General features: G+C 41.2%; 1 protein-coding gene across 1 annotated transcript in view; it reads left to right on the forward strand.

Annotated features, from left to right (window-relative positions):
* LOC126299318 (zinc transporter ZIP3-like) overlaps nt 1-7,557 on the forward strand; it is a 45,357-nt gene extending 37,800 nt beyond the window's left edge. The window contains exon 3 of the mRNA XM_049991143.1: nt 6,062-7,557. Within this exon, the coding sequence (XP_049847100.1) occupies nt 6,118-7,119 (1,002 nt within the window). The 5' untranslated portion in view covers nt 6,062-6,117 and the 3' untranslated portion in view covers nt 7,120-7,557. The remainder of the gene's footprint in view (nt 1-6,061) is intronic.
* Nucleotides 7,558-27,633: the final 20,076 nt, after the last annotated feature.

Here is a 27,633-nt window from a genome sequence, read left to right on the forward strand (position 1 = left end):
CCTCTCTGTTGTTCAGTGCTTACTCTGCACAGAAAGAGATTGTCTTTTTCTCATACCAGTGTTTGTTTAATAAATGCATGTAGTTCCTTCATAGGTGTTAAAGGGGTCATAGATGAAGTAGCACTTTAAACACTCAGATAGTGGTATCATGATGGATGCCAAGTCCACCACTTTTGCAACTGATGTTGTTTGGTTGTTAGATAGTGAATGGAAATATCCCCAGACTGTAGATGAATTCCCCTGCTTTGTTGATACTGGACTTCTATTAGATGACTGCCAGAAGTATAAAACACTGCATCTGCTAGACTACAGTGAAATTGTGAAGGGAATCTTTCTGTTTGATCACTTGTCTCCAAAGGAGAGAAAGTACTAAAGCATTGTAGCTGATCCTGGTGAAATTCCTTTCACACTTCGAACTAACTGTTCATAGTTATACTTATAATTTTTTTTTTATTTTGGCTTATGTTTTCTCTTAATGTAAAGTGCATTTTACTTTTAGAAGTGGAAATGGGAAACTTGTTTCAGTTCATTTAAATACCAGATTTACATTTATATATTAAACTGTTTGCTTACTTTGATCATTTTACAATTCTGTTCAGGCTGTGACATTTACATTTGTTATGAACTCTGTCGCAGTGACTGTAGTATATGTAAGACCTACCTTAATGGATTAATTTTGTTATCTATAAGTTTTTAACAGTCTGTATTACATTTCTCATCACTGTAGCTCTAGTCAATAAAGTCTGACCAGCAGAAAATGTTTACTTCTATCTCTTTCCATGAAAGTACCTAAGGTAATTCAGAGTTTCATGTTGTAGTATTTTTTTTTAGTCACCAACCATTATGAAGGCAACAACTATTGTCATGTTTGTATATCATGTAACAGTAAAGCACAATTATCTATTACTTTGGAGCAGTTTCGCAAATGTTTTCTTTCACCTGTGGATATCACAAAACCATAAGAAAATACTCATTCGTGGCATTCTGGAGCTAAGCATTGTGTAAATTAGATATTTTCAATGAGAAAATTGCCTTCAGTTTGATTCTGAAGGTGCTGCTTTGTTAAAAACTCGTTTCAACATTTTTTTTTTGTGCTATTCGAGCCACTACTATTTTCATTTTTATTTCTCATATATTACTCTTCACTTTAATAATGTAAGGAGTAAAGCTAACAACTCATCACATAATAGAGGTGCTGAGTTGTCAGAAGGTGCATTAACAAGACTGACAGTTTTACTACCTTTAGGACAAATCCTTTTTTGAGATAGAGCATGCTGGTGCATCTGCCAACATGCTACAGCTGCAACTCGACTAGAGTGAGGGGTTGTGTCAGGTGGAACGGGCAAGAGAAGAAAGGAGGCAGGGAGCAAGAGAGAGGTTTTGGAAATGGTGACTGTATGCTGGGCAGGAGAGACAGCCGGTGCGTGAGATATGAATGCAACAAGGTCACCGACACTGATGAATTTGTGCAGCATACAATGATCAGCACATGGGGGAGTGGATTGGGAGGAGGAGACAGAATAGAGGAAGGGAGAGACTGTGGGGAAGAGGGTGTGGGTGCTGGATTCAATGAAGTTCAGATCCTAGGGCAGGTTGATGTGGGACAGGAGGCTCACAGGGCTCGAGGCCAGGAGGATTAAATTATCAAGTAGCATATTGCAAGGACAACTGTAATCCAGAGAAGCTGTTGTTGAGGGAAAGGGTCCAGATGGCAAGGGTTATGGAGCAGCTGTGGAAATTGAGCATGTATTCTTTTGCTTACTCAGTCTGCATAATATCCCAGTCCATCCTTAGGGTGTTCCCACTTCCAACCACTTGCCCACATGCGATACTGGTCTGATACATTCTCCCACCATATTCTACTGCAGTCCTATCACAGGATTATCCATCCCATCAGAGACAGGGCCACTATTGAAAGCATTCGTGTCATATAGAAGCTCTTCCGTAATTTATGCACAGTATTTTATGTGGATGTGACCACCAACAAGCTGTTCACTTGAATGAATGGGCACTACCAAATTTTGGGTAAGAGCAGAGTCGACCATCCAATGTGATGGCACAAAGTGCTGAGCACAACATGTTTCATTTCAGTAGGTGGTTTGCAACCCTTGCCATTTGTGTGTGTGTGTGTGTGTGTGTGTGTGTGTGTGTGTGTTAAATATTGAAAACAAAAGTGTACTAGGCAAATACAACATTCTGAAAAGTTCACCCAAGAGAAAGTGAACAGAAGTATTGCTGGTGCACAGTGCCAGTTGCCACCCATACACTTGTGCATTATTGACACAGCAACAGTTACTTCCTTCATTTTTTATAAAAGAAAATATGCTCCCCTGTACTATATTGTTACTACAGAGACCAAGCTACATATCTTACAGCATGTACTCTAAGTTGAAAAGGATTTTTTCAAAAGCTAGCAAAGTTCTCTGTCTTGTGTATGTGCTTTGTGATGACTTAACACTTCTACTATTCAGTTATTGTTACCATTACTCTTTAGATTGTTTATATTCAATCAGGACTTCCATTATCGTGTTTACTCTTCACCTTATTACTTTGTGTGTATAGGATTCACTGTATACACAAGAAAGTGAAGCAATTATGAACATAGTGGTTGATTGGAACACCACAGTTTGTTGCAAGGTTGGCAGCAGTACCATTTACAAGAGTAAGGTCATCAACATGAACTAGCAGTTCACATTGAAAGCATGTTTATTGCGGACATACTAAAGTACAGAGAGAGCTGAAATTGCCTGACTCACCTGGCAGTGTTCTGCTCATCCATATCAAGAATGTTCTTGCAAATTACAGTATTTGGTAAATAAGTAAGTCCCAGAACATTGCAGAAGTCAGAAATGTTTAATTATGAATAAATGCAGGAGGTGGGACTGAAACTGGTGACCCACATGGCACAAGCCAGTGATTTTTAACCAGTACAACACAGCATACAAGACACAGCATGTGCCATCATTGTGCCTCCTCACAAAACACTGACCCACTATTTTGGAGTGGGCAATAGCTTTCTGGATGAGTAGATTGTCAGTGATCATTTGTATTGCATTGCTGGTCAATCCTAATGTTCTGATTGTACTGTCATGTCCCCATCGTCACTGTGACATTCAAATGAAGTTACTTCCATTGAGGTGTTTTATGAATCACAGTTCTTATCAGGATCCGAGGTCTGTATTAGTGCCAGTTTAGTTCAGTTCTAATGATGAGCTGTTTGATGTAATCATTCTCAGCAAAGTATCAAGTGTTCTCTCAACCTCTTAGCTATGGATCAAGCAAAATGATGAGAAACCCTTAGTGTCTATTTGCTGTGTTGTATGTGAATTTTACTGCAGGCAGTATAATATCCCAGTCTTCCAGTTTCACATCAGCACACATTCGGAGCATATGTGCCAACATCTTATTAAAAGTTCCCGTGGGGCCAATCAGCTACAAGTTTCAGGCAGTTGTTATGATATTGCATTATGAAATTACTTCTGACACCAGTTAAGATTGAAACACTTTATCACAATCAGAAATTGTTATATGGGTTGCTCCATGCTTAAAAGTTACATTTTCTACAGGTGAAATGGAGAAACTGCAGGAGTGGTTTTAACAAATGACCTGGGGTAGCTAAGCACATCCGTCTATCAATGGCACTCTTCAGAGTGTCTTACACAATAACTGAAGATCAGTAGAGACCTGGCCAATACCTGCTTCGTATTCTATCAAGGTTCATCATGAACATTAGATGATCTAATGTCAGTGTCATGAAACTACTGCTGAACTAAGTAGATGGAAGTTATCCTTGGAACACATCCTTCATACCCATAATCGTCCTGGCCTCAGTGTCCTTAATCCCCTGAACCCACAACCTGTACACCACCATTTCCTCTTCCTCTGTTGCGTCACCCCCTCCTAATCCACTCTACCACATGTCCATGTCGATTTTTCTAACATCTTCATTTCTGATGTGGTCTAATTTTGAGACCACAGCACTTCATCTCCAGTAATCCATTTCCATGGATAGCAGTTGATCGTATTCTCTCTCCTTTATTTTCCAAACCCCTGAGCCATATGTACATGTGCTTTCTATTACTGTTTTGTGTACAATCTTACTCAGTTTTTCTGATATTGCTGCTCCAAAGGATTGCCCTTAACTTCCACTTGACATTTGTCCTAGCTATTGAGCTTTTCCTCATTGTTCTCAAACCACTGCAGGGCTGTACCATCAAAGTAAAAGTAGACATTTGCAGTACAAATTAAAAAAATCAAATGATTGTGTGGCATTATTAGCCGGGAGACCCTGTCTGGCGTTGTTCAGCCTCCTGGTGCAAGTCTATTTGACACCATTTATTATTGTGTGTCTTTGTGATGAAGATGAGACAAAATGATTTGGACAGTACAGACACCCAAAAATGGTTAGAACAGTGCAAGCACCCAGTCCCTGAGTGAAAAAATAATAATCATCTGTCACCTAGTCAGGAATTGAAACTGGGACCCAGTGACACAGAGGTGGCAATGACAATCCATGAAGATAACACTAGAAAATTGAGAGTGAAGTATATACAAGGGGAAGTGCAAATTGTGTCATCCCACCTGTTGTATGTCCAGTCCATACAGCCATTTTGTTAAATCCCAGCCAACATCTCCTAAAAACAGTGCTGGATGCAGGATGTGTGCCTGAGCCACCAGAGCTTTTGTATCCTCTGGTACCCTGCAAAGGCAAACATAGCTTTGTGCAATTTGGGATGATGCCAGATTACTACATTTCTGCTGTCTCCATCCAACTGTCAAGTAGAACTTGGAACTGAGCACCAGTTATGAGAGCAGGGTCATCAAAAAGAAGTAACACTTAACAATGAAACTATGTTTATTGAGTACACACAAATGCACAGATAGAACAGAAATCTCTACATCAGCAGATAGATAGTTGGCTAAATTTTCTGTAGATCATTTGAATGATTCTTCTATCGAAATGATGTGTAACAAGTCAGTTTCTTGATTAGTGTTAACATTAATGAAATGGTGCACCAATTTATACATGCATAGATACATATTATGTTCTTGAAAATTACAATATTTGATAAATAACAAAGACACTGAACCTTACACAAATCAGAAATAGTATGTCATAAATAATTGCAGGAGGCTGTGAATCGAACTAGTGACTTGCATGTCACCAGCTGGCATTTATAACTGCTACACTATGACATATGATTTTTTTTCTGTTACCCATTGCTTCCTTGACCTGTGTCAATTGTTTCTTAATTTGAAACATGACAAATCTCCCTACGGGTTTTGGAGTCCCCATTCAACTGTGGTTCCTCTTGTAATTGATGGGTGACTGTTCAAAGTTCTGAGTTCTGTTCAGAGGTCTGAGGAAGGCAAGTACATACCAACTACAGTTGTACCACAACTGATAAAGTTTTAGAGTCCTCATACCAACCTTTGTGTTGATGACAACTTTGTTCATACTAGTCTTTAGGCAAGTGACAGCTTTAATTTTACGTTACTCTGAATGTGAATATTTCATTTATGTCAGCACTACTGCTGTGCCCCTATTCTACTGAGTCACAACATTACTGTAGTTAATTGCTAAAATAAAGATAACAGTAGAAAAATGAGTATGAAGTATATACAGCTGTCTGAGAATCAAATATCTGGAAAGAGGTATGAACACGTTACTTTAAAAGATATATACACTCCACGATACTGCATATGAATCAGTTAAACAAATAGATTTCAATTTTCCACACCTGTGGTTAATAAATATCAGTGAATCAGTTAATGAGAGGAACATTGTGTGGAGAAATATTTTGTAAAAATGAAAAATAAAAAATGACAGAAACTGTCACAACTAATCATTCTAAGCATGTCTCTTTTGTTCTTATAAAAACATATAAGGTATTGCTTATAAGCAAGAAGCTAGTCAGCAAAGGGGAAAACATGTTTGAGGTTCAGATTGATTTGTGGTATCAAAATACATATTTGGCAGGAGGTGGAAGCATGGAGTACTTAACAGTTTCAAATTCATTATGCAACAAATCTGAATTTATCATTTTTATCTCATTTTCAGGTTGCTGGAAACTTCCGTCCTACATATTTCATTACTGTGGATAAAGCAGTCACAACATGGAAGTAATCATTTTTCAGTTTGTTTGTTTGGTAGTTCTTTTTGTCATTATGACTGTAAGTGGGTCAATACCTATAGTCATTATATGGAGGCGCAAGAATGCTCAGTTAAGTGACATCGCTGGCACATTAATATCTGTAAGCAACTGTGTTGCTGGTGGTGTTTTTATGGGGATGTGTTTTTTAGGACTATTTCCGTTTGTCAAGGAAAAGTTTAGAGATGTTATGGAAAAAATGAAGCTGTCAACCACTTTCCCAATAGCAGAGTTTGTCATTGGCATTGGCTTTTTCCTTATTCTAACATCAGAACAAATTTTGATCTCTAAAAAGAAATTAAACTCAGCTCCTGTTAAGAATTCAGCTCACTCATTTGTTGCTAGTGATGATGATAAACATGAAGATGAATCTCATCTTGGACTTCTGGAAGCAGAGGCCAATGAAAAACAAACGGACCATGAGTTGCAAAATGATGATAATACGGAGCTTCAGCTAAGTGTAAGTGGTCATTCACATCTGGACACAATACTTTTGACAGACAACACTTCTAATCAGCGTAGTTTTATGTTGTTACTCGCTGTTAGCATACACTCACTGTTTGAAGGGATTACATTAGGCTTACAAACTGACATGGTGAAACTCTTGCATTTGTTCCTTGCAGTTTTAATTCATGAAGTACTCGTCGTACTCGCACTGGGTGTTAACATAGCAAAGCGTAATCTGGGCGTAACAAAAAGCTTTAGGTATATTCTGATGGCCACTGGAAGTATACCTGTTGGAATGATTGTAGGACTCCTTATTGGAACAGCACCAGGCTTATTTGGCAGTGTACTTTCAGCCTGTCTGCAAGGCATTGCAGCAGGAATTTTTATACATGTAACATTTATGGAAATTATGCCAGAAGAGTTTGTGAGGAATAAGTATCAACTGTGGAAAGTATTATTTTTTTTCATTGGATTCATGTTAATGGCAGTAGTGAGTTTCTTTTTAGATAGTTACAAATAAAAAGATCCATGTTGATTTTGGATATTGAAGAAGAGGAATAATTTTCCGTATATTTGTCATATTTTGACAGTCTGCTTTCAGTGTGACTTATTACACTTTGATTTGATGAAGACTGAGGAAATAGTTCCTTGTTGTTAATACGTTGAAAAACAGTATTTATTATATATTTTGTAATTGTAAAGTAAAAGCAAATAAATCAAAATGCAAGATAAAGTTAGAAATCTGTGTGAATTCAGAATTTCCCAACATAAACTACTGATGCAAAGCTCTTGGATTTTCAGCTGAGTGAGTGTTGAAATACTTTAATGTTTCACTTAGTGTCATACTCGCCTTGTTTTGGTGAAGTTGATGAATATAACACTCACTGAAATGCAATGCTGTCTCAACACTGCCACCTGATAGCTATTCATCAAAGTAAATGATAGTTCTTTTAAAGGTGCAGCTATTTTTTTGGAATGTGGCCTTTACATGGAAGTATTGACTTCCAGCACTAATAACTATTCATTTTCAGTGTTTTAGAAATGCATGTTAAAATTAGAAAGTTTGCACGAACAATTTGAGTTGTATGCATTATATTATTGTCAGAACAATTTTGTGAGTTATTTCTCTTATGCAGTCTGGATGTAACAGAGCACTTACATTTTTGTACAGTAGTAATAGTGTACATAACATGCATGGTGATTTGGGGAGACAGATTCATACTTTATGTTGGTGTTATTAAGAAAAGTACAGAAAAAATGGAGAGATAGAAAGGTGGGCGAGAAATTATTTGCAAGGGAAACTATTTCTGTACTGCCAATAAGAACTCTAAAACTAGGAAATAATGTTCCTAGATTTTTAAACCATATGGTCCTCCTTCATGGAGGAAAGAGGGATTGATTGAGGAAGATGAGGATAACTGGGCAGGTCACTCATACACTTGGCTGAGATGCTTGGACAACATGGTTGTGGAGTAACAGCGATTGATATAAAATTGCTGCTGTTGGTGGCGTCACTTCTACCAAGTTGAGGAGACTGTCAGACCTTGGTAGAAATGACACCAGCAGTGGACAAGGGGTATGTTCACCCTGAAGATGGTCCCTGTAATGGGCTGAAACTGGTTGGCACTAAATAAATAAAAAAAATGCAATTAAGACTGTTTTCTTAATGCTAACTTTGCTGAGATGCACTCACATGTAAGTATGGTAGGGGTGGGGGGGAGGGGGGAGAGGAGCAAAAATAAAACATGGATTAAAAAAGGAATAGAACTGAAAAGTGGAAAGAATCGAAAGAAAATGGAAGAAGTGTGAGTGCAGGAGGGGGGGGATGGGAGGGGAGGGGAGGAGAGAGAGAGAGAGAGAGAGAGAGAGAGAGAGAGAGAGAGAGAACAAATGAATAAGTCCTTACCTCCCATGCTTGGGGAAACTAGTGCTGGGTGGGAAGATCCAAATAGCCCATATGGTATAACAGGCACTCGGGTCTCTTGAGTTATGCTGTAGGGCGTGCTCAGAAACTGGGTAATGGACAGTTCTTTTGTGTGCATTCGTGTATTCAGTAAATTTTGTCATGATCATTCCTATATTGAAAGCCATTCAATGAATACAAAAAAAGAGCCAGAGTGAAGAGTAGAATATAATACAAAAAGAGCAATTGCTAAATGAGAATGTAAAAAGGCACACACAGCAAGTTGAGGCATATATATAAGTAATGTAGAAAATGACAATCATGGACAGCGAGCAGCTGCCTATAATGCAGTCAGGCTTTTAAACAGACAAAAAAATATACATTAAGCATTAACACAATCAACATAAAACACTGGGAAGATCATTATAAAAAGTTGTGGTATGACTGAAACTTGATGGAACAGGCATAAATGTGTGAATGTGGGAAAGGGGTGAATATGCTAACATTAACAGTACTACAAGATGTTTTAAAAACAATGACAAACAGAAAGGCAGCTGATAAAGGTGTAATTAATATTTTATTCCCCCCCCCCCCCCATGAACCATGGACCTTGCCATGGGTGGGGAGGCTTGTGTGCCTCAATGATACAGATAGCCGTACTGTAGGTGCAACCACAACGGAGGGGTATCTGTTGAGAGGCCAGACAAACATGTGGTTCCTGAAGAGGGGCAGCAGCCTTTTCAGTAGTTGCAGGGGCAACAGTCTGAATGATTGACTTGTCTGGCCTTGTAACACTAACCAAAATGGCCTTGCTGTTCTGGTACTGCGAACGGCTGAAAGCAAGGGGAAACTACAGCCATAATTTTTCCCGAGGGCATGCAGCTTTACTGTGTGATTAAATGATTATGGCATCCTCTTGGGTTAAATATTCAGGAGGTAAAATAGTCCCTCATTCGGATCTCCGCGCGGGGACTACTCAAGAGGATGTCGTTATCAGGAGAAAGAAAACTGGCATTCTACGGATCGGAGTGTGGAATGTCTGATCCCTTAATCGGGCAGGTAGGTTAGAAAATTTAAAAAGGGAAATGGATGGGTTAAAGTTAGATATAGTGGGAATTAGTGAAGTTCAGTAGCAGGAGGAACAACACTTTTGGACAGGTGAATACAGGGTTATAAATACAAAATCAAATAGGGGCAATGCAGGAGTAGGTTTAATAATGAATAAAAACATAGGAGTACCGGTAAGCTACTACAAACAGCATAGTGAACACATTATTGTGGCCAAGATAGACACAAAGCCCACAACTACTACAGAAGTACAAGTATATATGCAAACTAGCTCTGCAGATGAAGAAGAAATTGATGAAATGTATGATGAGATAAAAGAAATTATTCAGGTAGTGAAGGGAGACGAAAATTTAATAGTCATGGGTGACTGGAATTCAAGAGTAGGAAAAGAGAGAGAAGGAAACATAGTAGGTGAATATGGATTGGGGCTAAGAAATAAAAGAGGAAGTCGCCTGGTAGAATTTTGCACAGAACATAACTTAATCATAGCTAACACTTGGTTTAAGAATCATGAAAGGAGGCTGTATATATGGAAGAACCCTGGAGATACGAAAAGGTATAAGATAGATTATATAATGGTAAGACAGAGATTTAGGAACCAGGTTTTAAATTGTAAGACATTTCCAGGGGCAGATGTGGACTCTGACCACAATCTATTGATTATGAACTGTAGATTAAAACTGAAGAAATTCCAAAAAGGTGGGAATTCAAGGAGATGGGACCTGGATAAACTGACTAAACCAGAGGTTGTACAGAGTTTCGGGGAGAGCATAAGGGAGCAATTGACAGGAATGGGGGAAAGAAATACAGTAGAAGAAGAATTGGTAGCTTTGAGGGATGAAGTAGTGAAGGCAGCAGAGGATCAAGTAGGTAAAAAGACAAGGGCTAGTAGAAACAGAAGAAATATTGAATTTAATTGATGAAAGGAGAAAATATAAAAATGCAATAAATGAAGCAGGCAAAAAGGAATACAAACGTCTCAAAAATGAGATCGACAGGAACTGCAAAATGGCTAAGCAGGGATGGCTAGAGGACAAATGTAAGGATGTAGAGGCTTATCTCACTAGGGGTAAGGTAGATACTGCCTACAGGAAAATTAAAGAGACCTTTGGAGAAAAGAGAACCACTTGTATGAATATCAAGAGCTCAGATGGAAACCCAGTTCTAAGCAAAGAAGGGAAAGCAGAAAGGTGGAAGGAGTATATAGAGGGTCTATACAAGGACGATATACTTGAGGACAATATTATGTAAATGGAAGAGGATGTAGATGAAGATGAAATGAGAGATAGGATACTGTGTGAAGAGTTGGACAGAGCACTAAAAGACCTGAGTCGAAATAAGGCCCCCGGAGTAGACAACATTCCATTGGAACTACTGACGGCCTTGGGAGAGCCAGTCCTGAAAAAACTCTACCATCTGGTGAGCAGGATGTATGAGACAGGCGAAATACCCTCAGACTTCAAGAAGAATATAATAATTCCAATCCCAAAGAAAGCAGGTGCTGACAGATGTGAAAATTACCGAACTATCAGTTTAATAAGTCAAAGCTGCAAAATACTAATACAAATTCTTTACAGATGAATGGAAAAACTAGTAGAATCCGACCTCGGGGAAGATCAGTTTGGATTCCGTAGAAATACTGGAACACGTGAGGCAATACTGACCTTACGACTTATCTTAGAAGAAAGATTAAGGAAAGGCAAACCTACGTTTCTAGCATTTGTAGACTTAGAGAAAGCTTTTGACAATGTTGACTGGAATACTCTCTTTCAAATTCTAAAGGTGGCAGGGGTAAAATACAGGGAGCGAAAGGCTATTTACAATTTGTACAGAAACCAGATGGCAGTTATAAGAGTCGAGGGGTATGAAAGGGAAGCAGTGGTTGGGAAGGGAGTGAGACAGGGCTGTAGTCTATCCCCTATGTTATTCAATCTGTATATTGAGCAAGCAATAAAGGAAACAAAACAAAAATTCAGAGTAGCTATTAAAATCCATGGAGAAAAAATAAAAACTTTGAGGTTCGCCAATGACATTGTAATTCTGTCAGAGACAGCAAAGGACTTGGAAGAGCAGTTGAATGGAATGGACAGTGTCTTGAAAGGAGGGTATAAGAGGAACATCAACAAAAGCAAAACGAGGATAATGGAATGTAGTTGGATTAAGTCACGTGATGCTGAGGGTATTAGATTAGGAAATGAGACACTTAAAGTAGCAAAGGAATTTTGCTATTTGGGGAGCAAAATAACTGATGATGGTCGAAGTTGAGAGGATATAAAATATAGACTGGCAATGGCAAGGAAAGCATTTCTGAAGAAGAGAAATTAGTGAACATCGAGTATAGATTTAAATGTCAGGAAGTCATTTCTGAAAGTATTTGTATGGAGTGTAGCCATGTATGGAAGTGAAACGTGGACAATAACTAGTTTGGACAAGAAGAGAATAGAAGCTTTCGAAATGTGGTGCTACAGAAGAATGCTGAAGATTAGATGGGTAGATCACATAACTAATGAGGAGGTATTGAATAGAATTGGGGAGAAGAGGAGCTTGTGGCACAACTTGACAAAAAGAAGGGACCGGTTGGTAGGACATGTTTTGAGGCATCAAGGGATCACAAATTTAGCATTGGAGGGCAGCATGGAGGGTAAAAATCGTAGAGGGAGACCAAGAGATGAATACACTAAGCAGATTCAGAAGGATGTAGGCTGCAGTAGGTACTGGGAGATGAAGAAGCTTGCACAGGATAGAGTAGCATGGAGAGCTGCATCAAACCAGTCTCAGGCCTGAAGACCACAACAACAACAACAATGAAGATGACGTGCTACAGACGCAAAATTTAACCAACAGGAAGAAGATGCTGTGATATGCAAATGATTAGCTTTTCAGAGCATTCACACAAGGTTTAATAATAATTTATTAGAAACATGGTGGAATTCTCTTGAAAACAAGATTTTTGCATTTCTTTAATTTGTGCTGGAAGAAAGCAAGAATAATGGAAATCTGATCAACAGTTGTTGTGTACTCAGTTTTTAAGAAAGGAGATCAAAAAGGCTAATTCTATGGTTACAAGTGTTTTAACAGCTGAATGTAAAATATTTGTAAAAAATTTTGACTCTAAGATTAAGACCAATAGGTGAAACAATTTTAATTGAAGACCAGAGTGGATTTAGATGTGGACAAACAACAGTGGGAAATATATTCACGTAGCAGATATCTATACTAATGATAAAACTGTAAAACCATTGCGTCAGCTTGTTTGTTTGTCTGTTTGAATACAATAATCTCCAAAATTTCTAGACAAATTTTCATGTGTTATCACAGGTAACTTGAGCATAGTTTGGAGGACCATTTAGGCTTTATCACGTCAAAATCGGATCATGGAAAAAAGATATAGTGATTTAGAGTCTTATCTGGAACTGTTGTTTGTTTGTTGTGTGTGTGTGTGTTTTCTGTTTGAACAGGCTAATCTCTAAAATTACTAGATGAATTTTCATGGTATTTTCACAGATAACTTAAACATAGCATGGGGCAACATATAGGCTCTTTTCATCAAAATTGGAATATGAAGAAAATAGATATTGTAATTTCAAGTTTTATTTGAAATCATGTGCTCAACTTAATTGTGTTGACCTCACTGACATGATCATTGTGGTGTAGTACACTGAAGAACCATTTGATAGTGCTGTTAATATTTTAAATCAGTGACAAATATATTTTCAGATGTGTACATCAGTAACAAAATTTAAGCCCACCAACATAGACAACAATTTATTGTACTCAGGATAAATTTGAAACCAATGGTATGGTACTGTTTGGGGTGTGAATAAGGAAAAGTCTGGCCAGCCAAAAACATCAAGTAGTCCAGCTTCCAGCACTGCTGTATTGCAATGTTTTACTAGATCACCTCAAAAATGTATGAAGCAGGGTGCACATGAAAGTGAGGTGAGCCAATCAAGCATATGACGAATTCTGAAGGTTGCAAAGTAGAAAGTGTACATTCCACGATCACTGCACACTATGAACAAGGACAAATTGGATTGAAAGATGAAGTACTGCAATATGTTTGCAGGCATGCTTCACGAGGATAAACAGTTTGCAAGATGCAATTCAAACTGAACGGTGCTGTAAACTGCCACAACTGCATATTGACTATCAGAGAGTTCCACATTTTTCTGAACCCCTCTGTATATGTCAGTTGTGTAGAGGATTTGGGTATGCTTTAGTGGAGGACTGTGGTTCAGAATGAGTCAGAAGCCACTCGGAAGCTGTATACTTCCTTTATTACCTGAATTAGTTTGTAGTACAACTCAGACCCACATTCGGTGGTGCTGGAAGGTGGGCCTCGACCTACGGGTCGCAGCAGTGAAACATTGTACTAGGTCTCTGGCTGCGGTCCAGGTGTGGTGTGACGAACAGTCAGTGATCCTGTCCATGGCCAAGCAACATCAGGGTTGACACAACAGACTGACTCATCCTACTATCTGTGGCACTGAGTCCCATCCAGCTGTGGCTGTGCACCTTGGATAGTAACCATCTGGGCAATGACCTGGATGATATTTAGTGAGCGACATAGTGCAGTCAGCATATTGCTGTAAATGACTTGCTTTCCAGCATGGAGCTCCTCTGCCTAGGATTGTGTTGTTACAGTTGTTAAACAATAAATGGTTTCACATGTTACTCTGTCTTTAATATAGTATGATTTCCCAGTGACAGAGCTGGAGCAAGTGCTAGTCGGTGGGTTCATTGAGCCACTTCTACAGTGGAAATGATTGCAAGGTTAGGAACCTCACACTAAGGATAGTGGTATAAGAATGTCATATGGTTTGACTGGTTGTTGTGATGGAAGGCATTTGACACAGTGCTATACTGCAGACTGTCAATGAAGATCAGAGCATACAGAATAGGTTCTCAAATATGTGAGTGGGTGAAAGACTTTTTAAGTAATGGTACTCAGCATGCTCTGCTTGCATCTCACGGGAGAGGCTAGCTGTCTTCACCACTTTCATCTGTACAAACTGGGGTCACTCGAGAACGCAAGGGAGAGACGACATTGGTGCCAACATGGGCCTCAACTTACAGACTCCTGCATCCTCTGTTGCCGCAGCCAGGTCGTCCTCCACATCTTGAATGGGGCCCCCGGGCAGACATACCGAGTGCACATTTGACTTCTTTCCAGCCCTGAACACTATTTCCCTAAGGGAAACCAACCCTTGTCGTCATGTGCCTCCTTGGACCCCACTGAAGGTGTGGCCACCTGCCCACTCGCAGGCTGAATGGGGGCAGAATATGGCCATCCTTCACATTACTTTCCAACTCTATCAATATGTAGACATTACAGTCTGCCAGTCACACTCCAGTGAGGGTGGATCCCTCGTGTCATATATGCTGCGAGGTGCCTCGGCAACAAAGCCCATCTGCAAAACATGCAACACCTGAGGTGACCCATGAGATGTGGCAAATTCTTCGCCAGTGCTACAACCCAAGACAGCAGTCTGAAGACAGATGACTGTCATCAGAAGTGTCTCTAGCTTTTTGTGAATGCGGTCAGTTGCTCCTGTACCTGCACACAGCATGCATACATCCTGTCCATCCTTAGACTGCTGACTTCAGAATTAACTATAAAAGCACATAGAGAAAGCTAAATGTGTAACTTGCTACTCTCCTAGTCTGTCACCAACGGATGATGTTGTCTTACTGCACGAATCTACACTTTACAGTTACTAATAAGCAAGACTGCATCTCTTAAATACAGCAACATGCAAGGAATTTAAGAATTAAACTACGAAAGGATGCAGAAGAAGCTAAATAAGTAACTTGCTGCTCTCGTGGTGTGTCCCCATCAGAGGTTGGAACCTGATTGAGATGTGACCAACAGCCACTGGCCATTCAAAAGAACCAAATTACTACTGCACGACCTTGGTCAGGAACTATACGCACTGCACTAATTGTGGGTCCCAAGAATTTAAACTCACTTGAGACCAGTTCCGTCGTAGAATTTCATTTCACGTTCATGCATAGCTACTAAAACCAATTCCCGCAATTCACAGTGCCATACCCAAGTGGATGTCACCAGCACTACGCCATCGAATATACTGTCCATTGATCCATCAGTTCTTGCTGCATTATTAGTTTATGCATTGCCTTTGTGATGCACAGACAGCTGTATTCCTCCCAAGAGCTACTCGCTGAACTGATAACACGACCTGCCTTGCAAGAACACTGAATACTTCTGCAACTCTAGAGCTAGCCATATACTCGAGTATCCACAAGCGACATCCAGTGACATCCCATATTTTCCTTTGTGGGACCTCTGCAAAAGTTCCTCAATTGAACCCGGTCTGTCACTGTCTTTTTCGACAAGCTCATTAAGAATTTGTGCCTCAAGAGCAGGACTTACACTGCACCTCATTTTGGAACAAACAAACAAAGCGTTGCAAATACTCTTCTCTGGTTTACCGTGGGATCATATGGTGCCAATCCCACAATATTTCATTTATACAACTATTTGACATCTTCGAGTGGTGGTAGTTGTTGTTGTCACTGCTGCAAGATGCAAATGGTGATAACTGCGTGACAGCATCTGAATTTATCAGACCAGGAGTAGGCAATACGGGCGCATGGGAAGACACTCATAGTTCAAGGAAAGCCATGCTCATAGTGTCCCCTCCCAGGAGCCTCGGAAAGGCCTCGTGTGTGCTCTGTGGGCAATTACTGTGCTGCTGGGCGCTCCTGTGATTAAAAGCTGAATTAAATCTCAGCAATATGCTGTGTTGGGTCATCAATATGAAATTCTTGTTCCTCCTCTTCCAATTTAATGACAGCCAGTGCTTGATTCCAGGCAGTGGTTGGTTAAAAACCTGTATCCCTGTTGTCAAGATCTTCCGCTGTATGGATTTGTATGGCCTCCTTCAAAACACAGTTCCAGGAAGATGACGCTGAAGATAAAAACTGTGATAAAACATATGATCCCCACGTCCACGAAATGCTCCACTACCACTGGTTTATCAGGCTGCCCTAAGATGTGTATGACGATGGCGTTCAACACAATGTTCTTGCACGGTGAGCGATGTCTGCCCAATATAAGATCTCCCACATTGGCATCGGTTTTTATATATGCCACATTTCCTAATGCCAAGATCGTCTTTGACCGAACACAACAAATTTCTCAATTCTCCCAGCAGCCAAAAAACTTGATGTCGTGTCTCTTGAAGATTCTTTCTATTGTTGGGGAAAGACATGCTGCCAAAATACGGCATGAACACCATTGCAGTGGAGGCCTCTGCATCTTCATTTACATCCCAGCTTTGAACTTGCTTAGAACATGAAACAAGGCGTATTTTTCTATCAGAAATGCCATTCTGTTGGAGCACCATTCTTAGGTGCTTAGCTCGCCAGGCGAACTGTCAGTATCTGAGACCTCAAGTGTAAGACACTACCACTTTGTGCAGGATGATGACAGCTTATGGCCTGCAAATAAAACACCATGTGAGTTGATATGTGGTAGGCACAATGTCCCAGCATGTCGTCGACTTTTCTTCTAACCATACCCAAGAATGGTAAGATGGCATCTTTTTCCACTTTCATGGTGAACCTTATATTTGCATGTAGCAAGTTCAAATGCTGGATAAATATAGCTAATGTCTCTGTTCTGTGAGGCCACACCACAAATGTATTGTCTACATACTGCCAGAAGCAGGAGGTTTGGAGACTCAGCTTGTTCCAAATACTGGTTCCTGAATAAGAAATAAGTTGAGGTAAGTACATATTTAATCAATCCCACAATCTCTTTCTCAAACTTGCTGCTACGCAGCTTAATGAGTTCCACAGAGGTGCAGTCATAAATAAAGATACAACATCAAAATCAAAAGATCCAACAGTTGTAGCTTTAGTGTCTTCAGGCTTCCTATGAAGTGCTCTGAATTCTGGGTATGATGGTCACATTTGCCTACAAGAGGACCCAATAGTGAAGTAAGATGTTTAGCCAGGAAATCGGTAGGGGTTCCACTGTTGCTCACTATTGGACAAAGAGGAGACCCAGAGTGATGTATTTTCGGTAGGCTGTACAGTATTGGGTGAAATGCAGTCTGTTGGCTCACGCCCTTAATAACTTTAGTCAGAATAGATCTCTTCTTTAGAAAGTCTAATGTTTTCATCTGAATTTGCCTATTGTATCCTTTCTTAGCTTGCAATAAGCAGTATCATTGATCAGTGCTTCTGTCTTGCTATTGTATTGAGCTCATGAGAGAAGGACGATAGCGTTCACCTTGTCAGTAAGTAAAATAACGGTGCCTCTGTCTACTCTCACGCCATGCAGAATCTTTCTTCTTGTTGAACTAATGTTAAACTTTTTGGGCGTGTCTTGGGTTAAAATTTGGTCGGTGTCCCTCCTAATCCCTTCCGCAACGTCACTTGGAAGTTTCAAAATTTCCTGTTGTACCCCACCAGTCACATCTCGGATTGGAGCTGTCCCAGATGTTGGTGTATAGTTGAAATCTTTCTCGAGCACCAAAATCATTACGTCATCCAGGATCCTATCCATGAGATTAAACATGGTGCATTCACTGTTTGCGGTTCGGCCTCGAGACGAGTATACTTTGACGTTTGGCGAACCTTAGCTTGTTGTTTAGACGAGTCAGCTAGAACCTATGTGATGCTATCTACCCAATCCCAGGATACAGCTGAGAAGTTCGAAGAGATCTTTAGATGCAGTGATGATAATTGTGTGGACACGACAGGAACTGCGCATGGTGTCCATGAAACTACTAAAACACTAAAGGCATAGAAAGAGATCTAAAATTGTCTACATTACCCCTTTCTCCCTTTTTATATAGCGGCTTTACTACTGAGTACTCTAATCGCTCAGGGCACCGACCATTCCTAAAGGAAGAATTACAGATATGGCTAAATACAGGGCTGAGACATGCAGCACAGTACTTTAGCATTCTGCTATATACTCCATCACATCCATGAAAGTCATTAGTCTGCAATGATTTAATTATTGACTCAATCTCTCCCTTGTCAATTTCACGGAGGTGTATTTCAGATAACAGTCTCGGAAAGCCATTTACCAAGAGTGTTACAGTTTAACCTCGCTTAACTAGCAGCTCCCATCACGCGTAATTCGCGCAACGAGCAAAACAAATTGAAAAAAAAAATGACTCAATGACTAGTGTAACAAGCGATATTTCGCATAACGAGTGATGAACGATTTAGTGTGACGTGACGTCACCAGCCGTTCGCGCGCTGCGGGGGAAACGTTGAACAATATGAAACGTTGAACTTATCTAACAGCCGTGTACCGCAAGTCTCTTGAAGAACAGAGGGTTCCAAATGATTGGAAAAGAGCACAGGCAGTCCCAGTCTTCAAGAAGGGTTGTCGAGCAGATGCGCAAAACTATAGACCTATATCTCTGACGTCAACCTGTTGAAGAATTTTAGAACATGTTTTTTGCTCGAGTATCATGTCGTTTTTGGAAACCCAGAATCTACTCTGGAGGAATCAACATGGATTCCGGAAACAGCTATCGTGTGAGACCCAACTCGCTTTATTTGTTCATGAGACCCAGAAAATATTAGATACAGGCTCCCAGGTAGATGCTATTTTCCTTGACTTCCGGAAGGCGTTTGATACAGTTCCGCACTGTCGACTGATAAACAAAGTAAGAGCCTATGTAATAACAGACCAGCTGTGTGGCTGGATTGAAGAGTTTTTAGCAAACAGAAAACAGCATTTTGTTATAAATGCAGAGACGTCTACAGACAAAGTAACCTCTGGTGTGCCACAGGGGAGTGTTATGGGACAATTGCTTTTCACAATATATATAAATGACCTAGTAGATAGTGTCGGAAGTTCCATGCGGCTTTTTGCGTATGATGCTGTAGTATACAGATAAGTTGCAGCATTAGAAATTGTAGCGAAATGCAGGAAGATCTGCAGCGGATGGGCACTTGGTGCAGGGAGTGGCAACTGACCCTTAACATAGACAAATGTAATGTATTGCGAATACATAGAAAGAAGGGTCGTTTATTGTATGATTATATGATAGCGGAACAAACACTGGTAGCAGTTACTTCTGTAAAATATCTGGGAGTATGCGTGCGGAACGATTTGAAGTGGAATGATTATATAAAATTAATTGTTAGTAAGGCGGGTACCAGGTTGAGATTCATTGGGAGAGTCCTTACAAAATGTAGTCAATCAACAAAGGAGGTGGCTTACAAAACACTCGTTCGACCTATACTTGAGTATTGCTCATCAGTGTGGGATCCATACCAGATCGGGTTGACGTAGGAGATAGAGAAGATCCAAAGAAGAGCGGCGCGTTTCGTCACAGGGTTATTTGGTAACCGTGATAGCGTTACGGAGATGTTTAACAAACTCAAGTGGCAGCCTCTGCAAGAGAGGCGCTCTGCATCGCGGTATAGCTTGCTCGCCAGGTTTCGAGAGGGTGCGTTTCTGGATGAGGTATCGAATAAATTGCTTCCCCCTACTTATACCTCCCGAGGAGATCACGAATGTAAAATTAGGGAGATTAGAGCGCGCACGGAGGCTTTCAGACAGTCGTTCTTCCCGCGAACCATACGCGACTGGAACAGGAAAAGGAGGTAATGACAGTGGCACGTAAAGTGCCCTCCGCCACACACTGTTGGGTGGCTTGCGGAATATAAATGTAGATGTAGATGTAGATGTAGATTGTGGTTGTCGGCAGCCGCATGTGAACTATGTCTATAGCATGTACTGCAGTCTGGGTTCAGCGCTCTTTCTGCTACGAACTTAGTGCAGCTTGTGATCAAACATCTCTCTAAACTTGTGTTCACACAGTGCTTTTTTGTGTGCACATTTTAATAACCGTCGTAGAAACGTCCCCAAAGTTAAAGCCGCAAGAAGACGACCATAAGAGAAAGAAAATGACCTTAGAAATGAAACGTAAAATCATTGAAAAACACGAACATGATGTGAGCGTTGCTGATTTAGCTTACATATACAATCGGTCTACATCAACTATTTGTACTGTCGTCAAGAACAAAGACAACATTAAGGAAATAGATGCTTCAAAGGGCGAGACAGGAGTATCTAAACAACGGTTTCGTATTCTGGTCGATGTCGAAAGGTTGCTCCTTATATGGATAAATGAAAGGCAATTTCAAGGCGGCACTATTAACGACGACATTATTTGTGAGAAGGCGAGAATGATTTTCGTCGACCTCGTTAAGGAGACGCCAGAATCATCACCGGCCGAAGAAGTGTTTTAAGGCGAGCCGTGGGTGGTTCTAAAAGTTTGAGAACAGCGTTGTGAAGTTCGGCGAATCTGCTATCTCTGACACAAAGGCAGCAGCGAACTTCATCAGCAATTTCAGAATACTCGTAGATTCTGAGGTTTATCTGCCGCAGCTGGTCTATTCTCGAAAAAGATGCCAAAGTGTACCTTTATAAAACCAGAGGAGAATGCATTGCCCGGTCACAAGCCAGTGAAAGACCGCGTCGCACTGCTATTCTGTGCCAATGCAAGTGGCGATTTGAAAATTAAACCGCTGCCTGTTTACCGTCCAGAAGCTCCACGAGCCTTCAAGAAGTGTAAAGCCCAGAAGAGCAGGTTAAATGTGATGTGGAGGTCGAAACACAAGCCTTGGGTGACACGTGGTCTTTTTATGATTAGATCAGTGAAGCGTTTGCTTGAAATCATCACCCCAACAAAGCAGTGGTTATGCGCTACAAATTTATTTGACGATAATGCTGTGTCGCGTTTTCGCCAAGTGTTGAAGTGTCAGCAGATACAAATGACTGTAGATAGCTTCCTAGTGAAGAAGAATGAGTTGCGTATCGTGAATAATAAAGTAAATAGCACTGAATGTATAATTTTCTTTGAATAAATGGCATGAATTAGATGAAACTTTTAGTACTTTTTCAGCATGAAACACATCGTATTTTAGACTAATTTATATGGAATAAATTGTTTCGCTTAACGAGTGTTTTGCACTACGAGTAAGATTCTGGGACGAATTACGCTCGCTATGCGAGGTTCACTGTATATGAGTCCCTACAGAAAATAAGTGTGTGTTTAATTTGTGTAAGCTGATTTGTGGTAACATTGAGTTATATTTGCAGGCCACATGCCTTTCTAATGTGGTACAACGTGGTACTGTTTTACACTCTATGGTACATAGGCCACATGTGGTCTCAAGACACAAACAGTGTCCTTGGTGAGATACAATACCTAAGAATGGCATTCCAATTGAACAGCTATTCTGATATACAGATACGCCACGCATTCCATTCTAAGCAAGTTCAGAGCAGGGATGTAAATGAAGATGCAGGGGCACCCATTCCACCAGCATTGTTGTATTTTGGCGACATGTCTTAAAAAAAAAAAAAAAAATCCTCGAGAGACACGACATGAAGTCTTTTTCTCGGCCACTAGCAAAATTGAGGAATTCATTGTGTTCAGTAAAGGACGATCTTGGCCTTAGGAAACGTGACACGTATTATAAGATCCCATGCCAATGTGGAAAATCTTATATTGAGCAGACATGCCGTACCATGGAAGAACGTTGTGCTGAACACCATCGTCATATACACCTGGACCATTCTGACAAATCAGCAGAAGCAGAGCAACCATTAGTTGGATGTGGGGCATCACATGGTTTTCGAGGAGATTGACGTTTTATCCTCAGCGTCATCATTTTGAAAGTGTGTTTTTAAGGAGGCCATACATATCCATTCATTTGATAATCTTATCAACAATGATCAGGTTCTCTCAACCAAGTGCGGCCTGAAATGCATCATTGGCTGCCATTAAATTAAAACAGGAGTAACAAAAACTTCAAATTCATTACCTGACACAGCACACTGCTAAGATTTAATTCAGCTTTTAACAACAAGGAGCGTCTGGCAGCACATCATTGCCCACAGCACACCTGCATCAGGCCTTTCTGCGCCTCCTGTCAGGGTTACTATGAGTGTCGCTTTCCTCCAACTGCAAGCGTCTTCCCATGCACGAATACTGCCTGCTCCTACCCTGCATGATTATCATCAGTCACAGTAGTGACAAAAGCAGCTGCCACCACCTGAAGTTCTTGAACAGTTGTATTGACAAAATATTGTGGGATTTGCGCAATATGATCCTACGAAAAACCTGAGAAAAGTATTTGCAACAGATCAGTTGAGAAAACCTGAAAAACGAAAACAAATGATAGATAAACTCGCTTCAAGCACACTCAGTGGTTCCCTGTTCATCCATTACATTTATTTCCTTCTGTATAGCTTCTATTTGTACAAAAAGTATCAGATAAATTTTTTGCGAACTTAACATGTAGCTTAATTTTCAACCTACACTCAGTTTTGGACTACTGTGGATGAGTCTAGAAACACTTTGCTATTTCGCAGGAGCACTTACTTTAAAGTTGCTTTTGTGGCTCAGACAAAATATGCATAACGTGAATTCTTTCACGTATCTTGACCACAATTTTTGTTTTTTTGTTTATGAAATAGAGGATTGTATATCTTGACCCAATCTTCTTCTACTCCCTCAACTCTAAGCCCATGAAAATTAAACACACTTATCTCTTCTCTACAAAGTTTTTCAGTGTAACGAATGTGGTACCCAAATAATGTCCCAAAATCAGGTTCACAGACATAATAAATCATAAATTGAACATTCACTGTCATACCAACACTAATATGACAAATAATTATGGACTGGTGCTCCATCTCAACATTATTAAATTTCAAAGGCAACAGCACCTTGTGTTTATTTGTTTTGCATAGTTTACACCAGACACCGGCATTACAACTAGTCTTTCTTTAATCCCCATGGGGGGAGGGGGCGGCGGCGGAGGCGGCCCTCACATCTCTTTTGTGAGTGCGTGCTTGGCCACCAAAGGACACCAGCCATTGCAAAGCTACTTCCATTTCCGTGCTGCAAGTCTGTGTGTCAGCTACTCAAGCTTTCCATTGCATGGTCTCCTTGGTGCCCATTGTACTTGGATTTTATTTGACATATTCGATATTCATTTTCTTCCCTTCTGGCAATCTAAATCTTTTCATTCTTATGTCATTTTCCACCTTTTGTGTCTTTTTCTCTTTGTACCATTCCTTTATTGGAAAGACAGTACACACAAAACCCAGCACAATAGCCATTTGGATGAGAGGGGGAGAAAGGATGAGGGGTTGTCAAGCCCCTGTGCAGTGGTACCATCTGACCACATTGGGGTCATGCTGTTAGTGCCTAAGGTGGAAACTCCCCACACAACCTAAAGAGCATGTGCCAGCCATGGCTGGGGCACACGGACTCTGGACAATGGTTTAGCAGCCAGATAACTGTTGCTGTGGCTAGGTGGCCCATGTGGGGAGAGCTCCTTTTAGAGTGGGTGGTACCATGACATTAGATTCTCACATGAAGCAAACTAAACTTCCTTCCACTGTTGGCCACATGCTCCTAGGAATCTCTTCGGAAGCTAAGACACATTACAATGTGGAGAGGTGTGACGCAAGAATCTTCCCTTCCCTGGCTATGCGAGAAATACTCTCCCCAAACTTGGCTTGTTCTAGGATGGGCAGGATTTCCTTTTTGACTACACAGTCTTGTTTCTTCGTTGAAGATCTCGAGGACAGGTGTGAGAAAGTTTCAGTGATTTAACAAATGAAAAGTGACTTTGTACTGCTTAAAATGGCCTTCCCCACACACACTCAGGCATTGCTTGCCTGCGAGAAGCTGGGTGATATTCCTGTCAGCATAATCCCGCATAAAGGCTGAATGTGGTACATAGTATTATTTTCCATTGAGATCTCCTTTTGCAGACCGATGACTAGTTGTATGCTTGAGCGACAGGGTGTGCATTTTGTCCGTCATATCCAGTGGGGACCAAAAAACAACAGAGTGGATACTGGAGCCTTCATTTTGACCTTTGAATGTGACTTGTTCCCTGAGAGGGTCAAGGTGAGGGTTATTGATTTGATGTCATGCCATATATTCCGCCTTTCATGTGGTGCTACAGATGCATGCAGTTTGGACCCATGTCTTCATGTTGCACCACCAGACCCATCTGTAGGGATTGTGGCTATCAGTTGCACATGAATACTCACTCCTTGTGCACCTTCCCAATCTGTGTCAACTGTGGGGAGCAGACTACACCATTTCCAAACGAGAAATGAAAATCCAGGAATACAAAGCCCTAGGTAGCCTCACAGATCAAGAGGCCAAGAAGAAATATTATCCTCTACAGCCTACATGTATGAATGCTACAATGTCGTCATCCTTTTTAGTGATGTGCCATCGCCCTCCATGTCTTCTATGTCTGGCCCCCAGGGCCACTCAACTACATCTGTTCCCCTAGTGGTTGGGTTTCCTCCTCCTAATGCTTCCCCAACACCCCCTTTGAGAGTGTCAGCTCCCCATCTGCTGGGGCTACCAGTCCTCAATCCACAGCCAGAGAAGCAATTCCCTCCGGAACCCTTACCAGGAACAGGCAGCTCAGGACACTCCCTTCGAAGATTATGCTGACTTGCAACTGAATGCCAGCTGGTGGCTGAAGGAGCCACAGGTTGTGGGTCATAGGACTTTACGTTTTTCCTCTGTGCCAGAATCTGGAGCAAACATGTCCTTGCAGAAATTTAAATTATATAAGAACAAGGAAACGTCCTCCTAAAAGATGGAGATTCTGATGGCTCCCATGATGCCAGATCCCACATGTTGTGCCTCTATATCTGAAGCGGCGTTTCTGGTGACCCATATCGCCCTGGACCCCTCCTTCCCCTCCCATGCACCCTGATTCAGAACAAATGTGTACTGCTGGAGTATCTTCACAATGAGTAGCAGCAGGCGTCACTGACTCATGACCTGCTTCCTCAGTCTCTTTGTGCCCCACAGGATACTGATAGCATGATTCTCCAGTGGAACTTCAGTGGCTTTTTCCGCCACTTGGCTGCTCTATGACAACTTTTTGTTCACTTAGCCTGTTTCTTGCATCAGCCTCTTGGAAACTGGTTTCCAGTAAAAGTGTCCCAGAATGTGTTGCCTGCACTTTTTTTGTCTTTCTTCCCCTATCCTTCCTTATATTGGGTGATTTCAATGTCTGTTACCCTTTTTTGGGTGGAACTACAACTACTTGCTGTGTTAAAGCTGTCAAAAACTTTCTTGCAAGGCTCAGTATTTGCCTCTTAAATACTGATGTTCTCACACACTTTAGTGTGGCATATGGGTCTTATTTGGCCATGGACCTTTCCATTTGCAGCTCAGGTTTTCTACTATCCATCCATTGGAGAAAGTCTGTGATGACCTATGCAACAGTGATCATTTTCTGATCGTTTTGACGCTCCCTCAGTGTCACTCACATGGAGTCCTCCCAGCTGCAGCTATTCTGTTGGCAGCTGACTCGGCAGTCCCCTCTTTCTTGGGATTCTCCTCTTGGGAGACAGTACCTTGGTGGGCTCCTGAAATTGTTGCCACTATTAGAGATCACAGGCAGGCTGTCTGACACCATAAGCAACAACTGTCGATGGAGCACGTCATTGCCTTTAAATTGATCCATGCGCAAGTCCACCACCTCATAAAATGACAGAAACAAGGATGCTGAGTGTGGTTTGTTGCTAACATTAGACCACGTATCCCTTCTTTGCACCGAGTGACATGACGCAGTGGTTAGCACACTGGACTCGATTTGGGAGGATGACAGTCCGAACCAGCGTCTGGCTATCCTGATTTAAGTTTTCCATGATTTCCCTAAATCACTTCAGAGAAATGCCGGGATGGCTCCTCTGGAAGGGCGTGGCCGACTTCCTTCCCCATCCTCCCCTAATCTGAGGGGACCGATGACCTCGCTGTTTGGTCTCTTCCTCAAAACAAACAAACCAACGAACCAGTCCTCCTTTGCAGGTATGGGTGAAGATTAAAAGCTTCTGTTAACACCAGTACCCTGTGGGTGTAGCTGGTATCTCTGTGAATGTTGATGTCTATTGTGATCCACTGCTGAATGTGCGAGCCTTTACATCTGAGAATTATCAACCTGAATTTCTTGACCTCCGACAGCGGGAAAACTGACTTCCTTTGCCTTTTATTACGCGTCCCCTGGAACCTTATAACGCTCCATTCAAAGAAAGGGAATTCCGCAGTGCCCTAGCTCTTTGCCCTGACATGGCTCCAGGGCCAGACCAAATCCACAGCCAAATGCTGAAACACTTATCAGTGGTTTGACAATGTCAGATTGTTACCGTTTTCAACTGTATCTGGCGAGAAAGCGTGATTATCCCAGTGCTGAAAGTATATAAACACCCCACTAAGACAGACAGTTATCGCCCAGTTAGCCCCACTGATGTTCTCTGCAAGTTGCTCATTCATATGGTGAGACAATGCTGTGTTAATACCTTGAGTCTCGAGGTCTTCTGGTACCACCAAGGCTGTTAAACTGCTGACAGTTTAGTCTGCTATTCGTTCAGCTTTTGCCCAGAATCTAAATCTTATTGCTGTCTTCTTTGACTTTCGTAGGGCTTGCAACACCACATGGCGTCACCACTTCATAGCTACCTTCCATGAGTGGGATCTCCAGAGCCAACTCCCGATTTTTGTCTGGAACTTCTTTTCCTGCAGTACTTGGTGTTTCCCACAGTACACCCTATACACAAGACAATGGGGTCCCACAGCGCTCTGTATTGAGTGTACCGTTTTATCTAGTGGCTGTCAATGGTGGAGCTATACCTGTGCAGACTACAGGTCGTCGTCCCTATATGCTGACGACTTTTGCATCTACTGTTGCTCTTCAACTATGCGTGTTGCTGAATGCCAACTGCAGGGTGCCTTACAAAAGGCACAGTCCTGGGCTCTCACCCATGACTTCCAGTTTTCTGCCACCAAGCCATGTGTCATGTACTTCTTTTGCATTCATATCGTCCATCCCCAACCAGAACTCTATCTTGAGAACCAAATGCTCAGTGTGGTGGAGTCTTATCGTTTTTTGGGACTTCGTTGATGCTTGATTGACATGGTTTCTCTGTCTTCTCCACATTAAGCAAACGTGATGGTTACACCTTAATACTATTTGTTGTCTCAGTAACATCAGCTGGGGTGCAGACTG

This window comes from Schistocerca gregaria, chromosome X (assembly GCF_023897955.1).
Source record: "Schistocerca gregaria isolate iqSchGreg1 chromosome X, iqSchGreg1.2, whole genome shotgun sequence".
In the NCBI taxonomy this organism is placed as follows: Eukaryota; Metazoa; Arthropoda; class Insecta; order Orthoptera; family Acrididae; genus Schistocerca; species Schistocerca gregaria.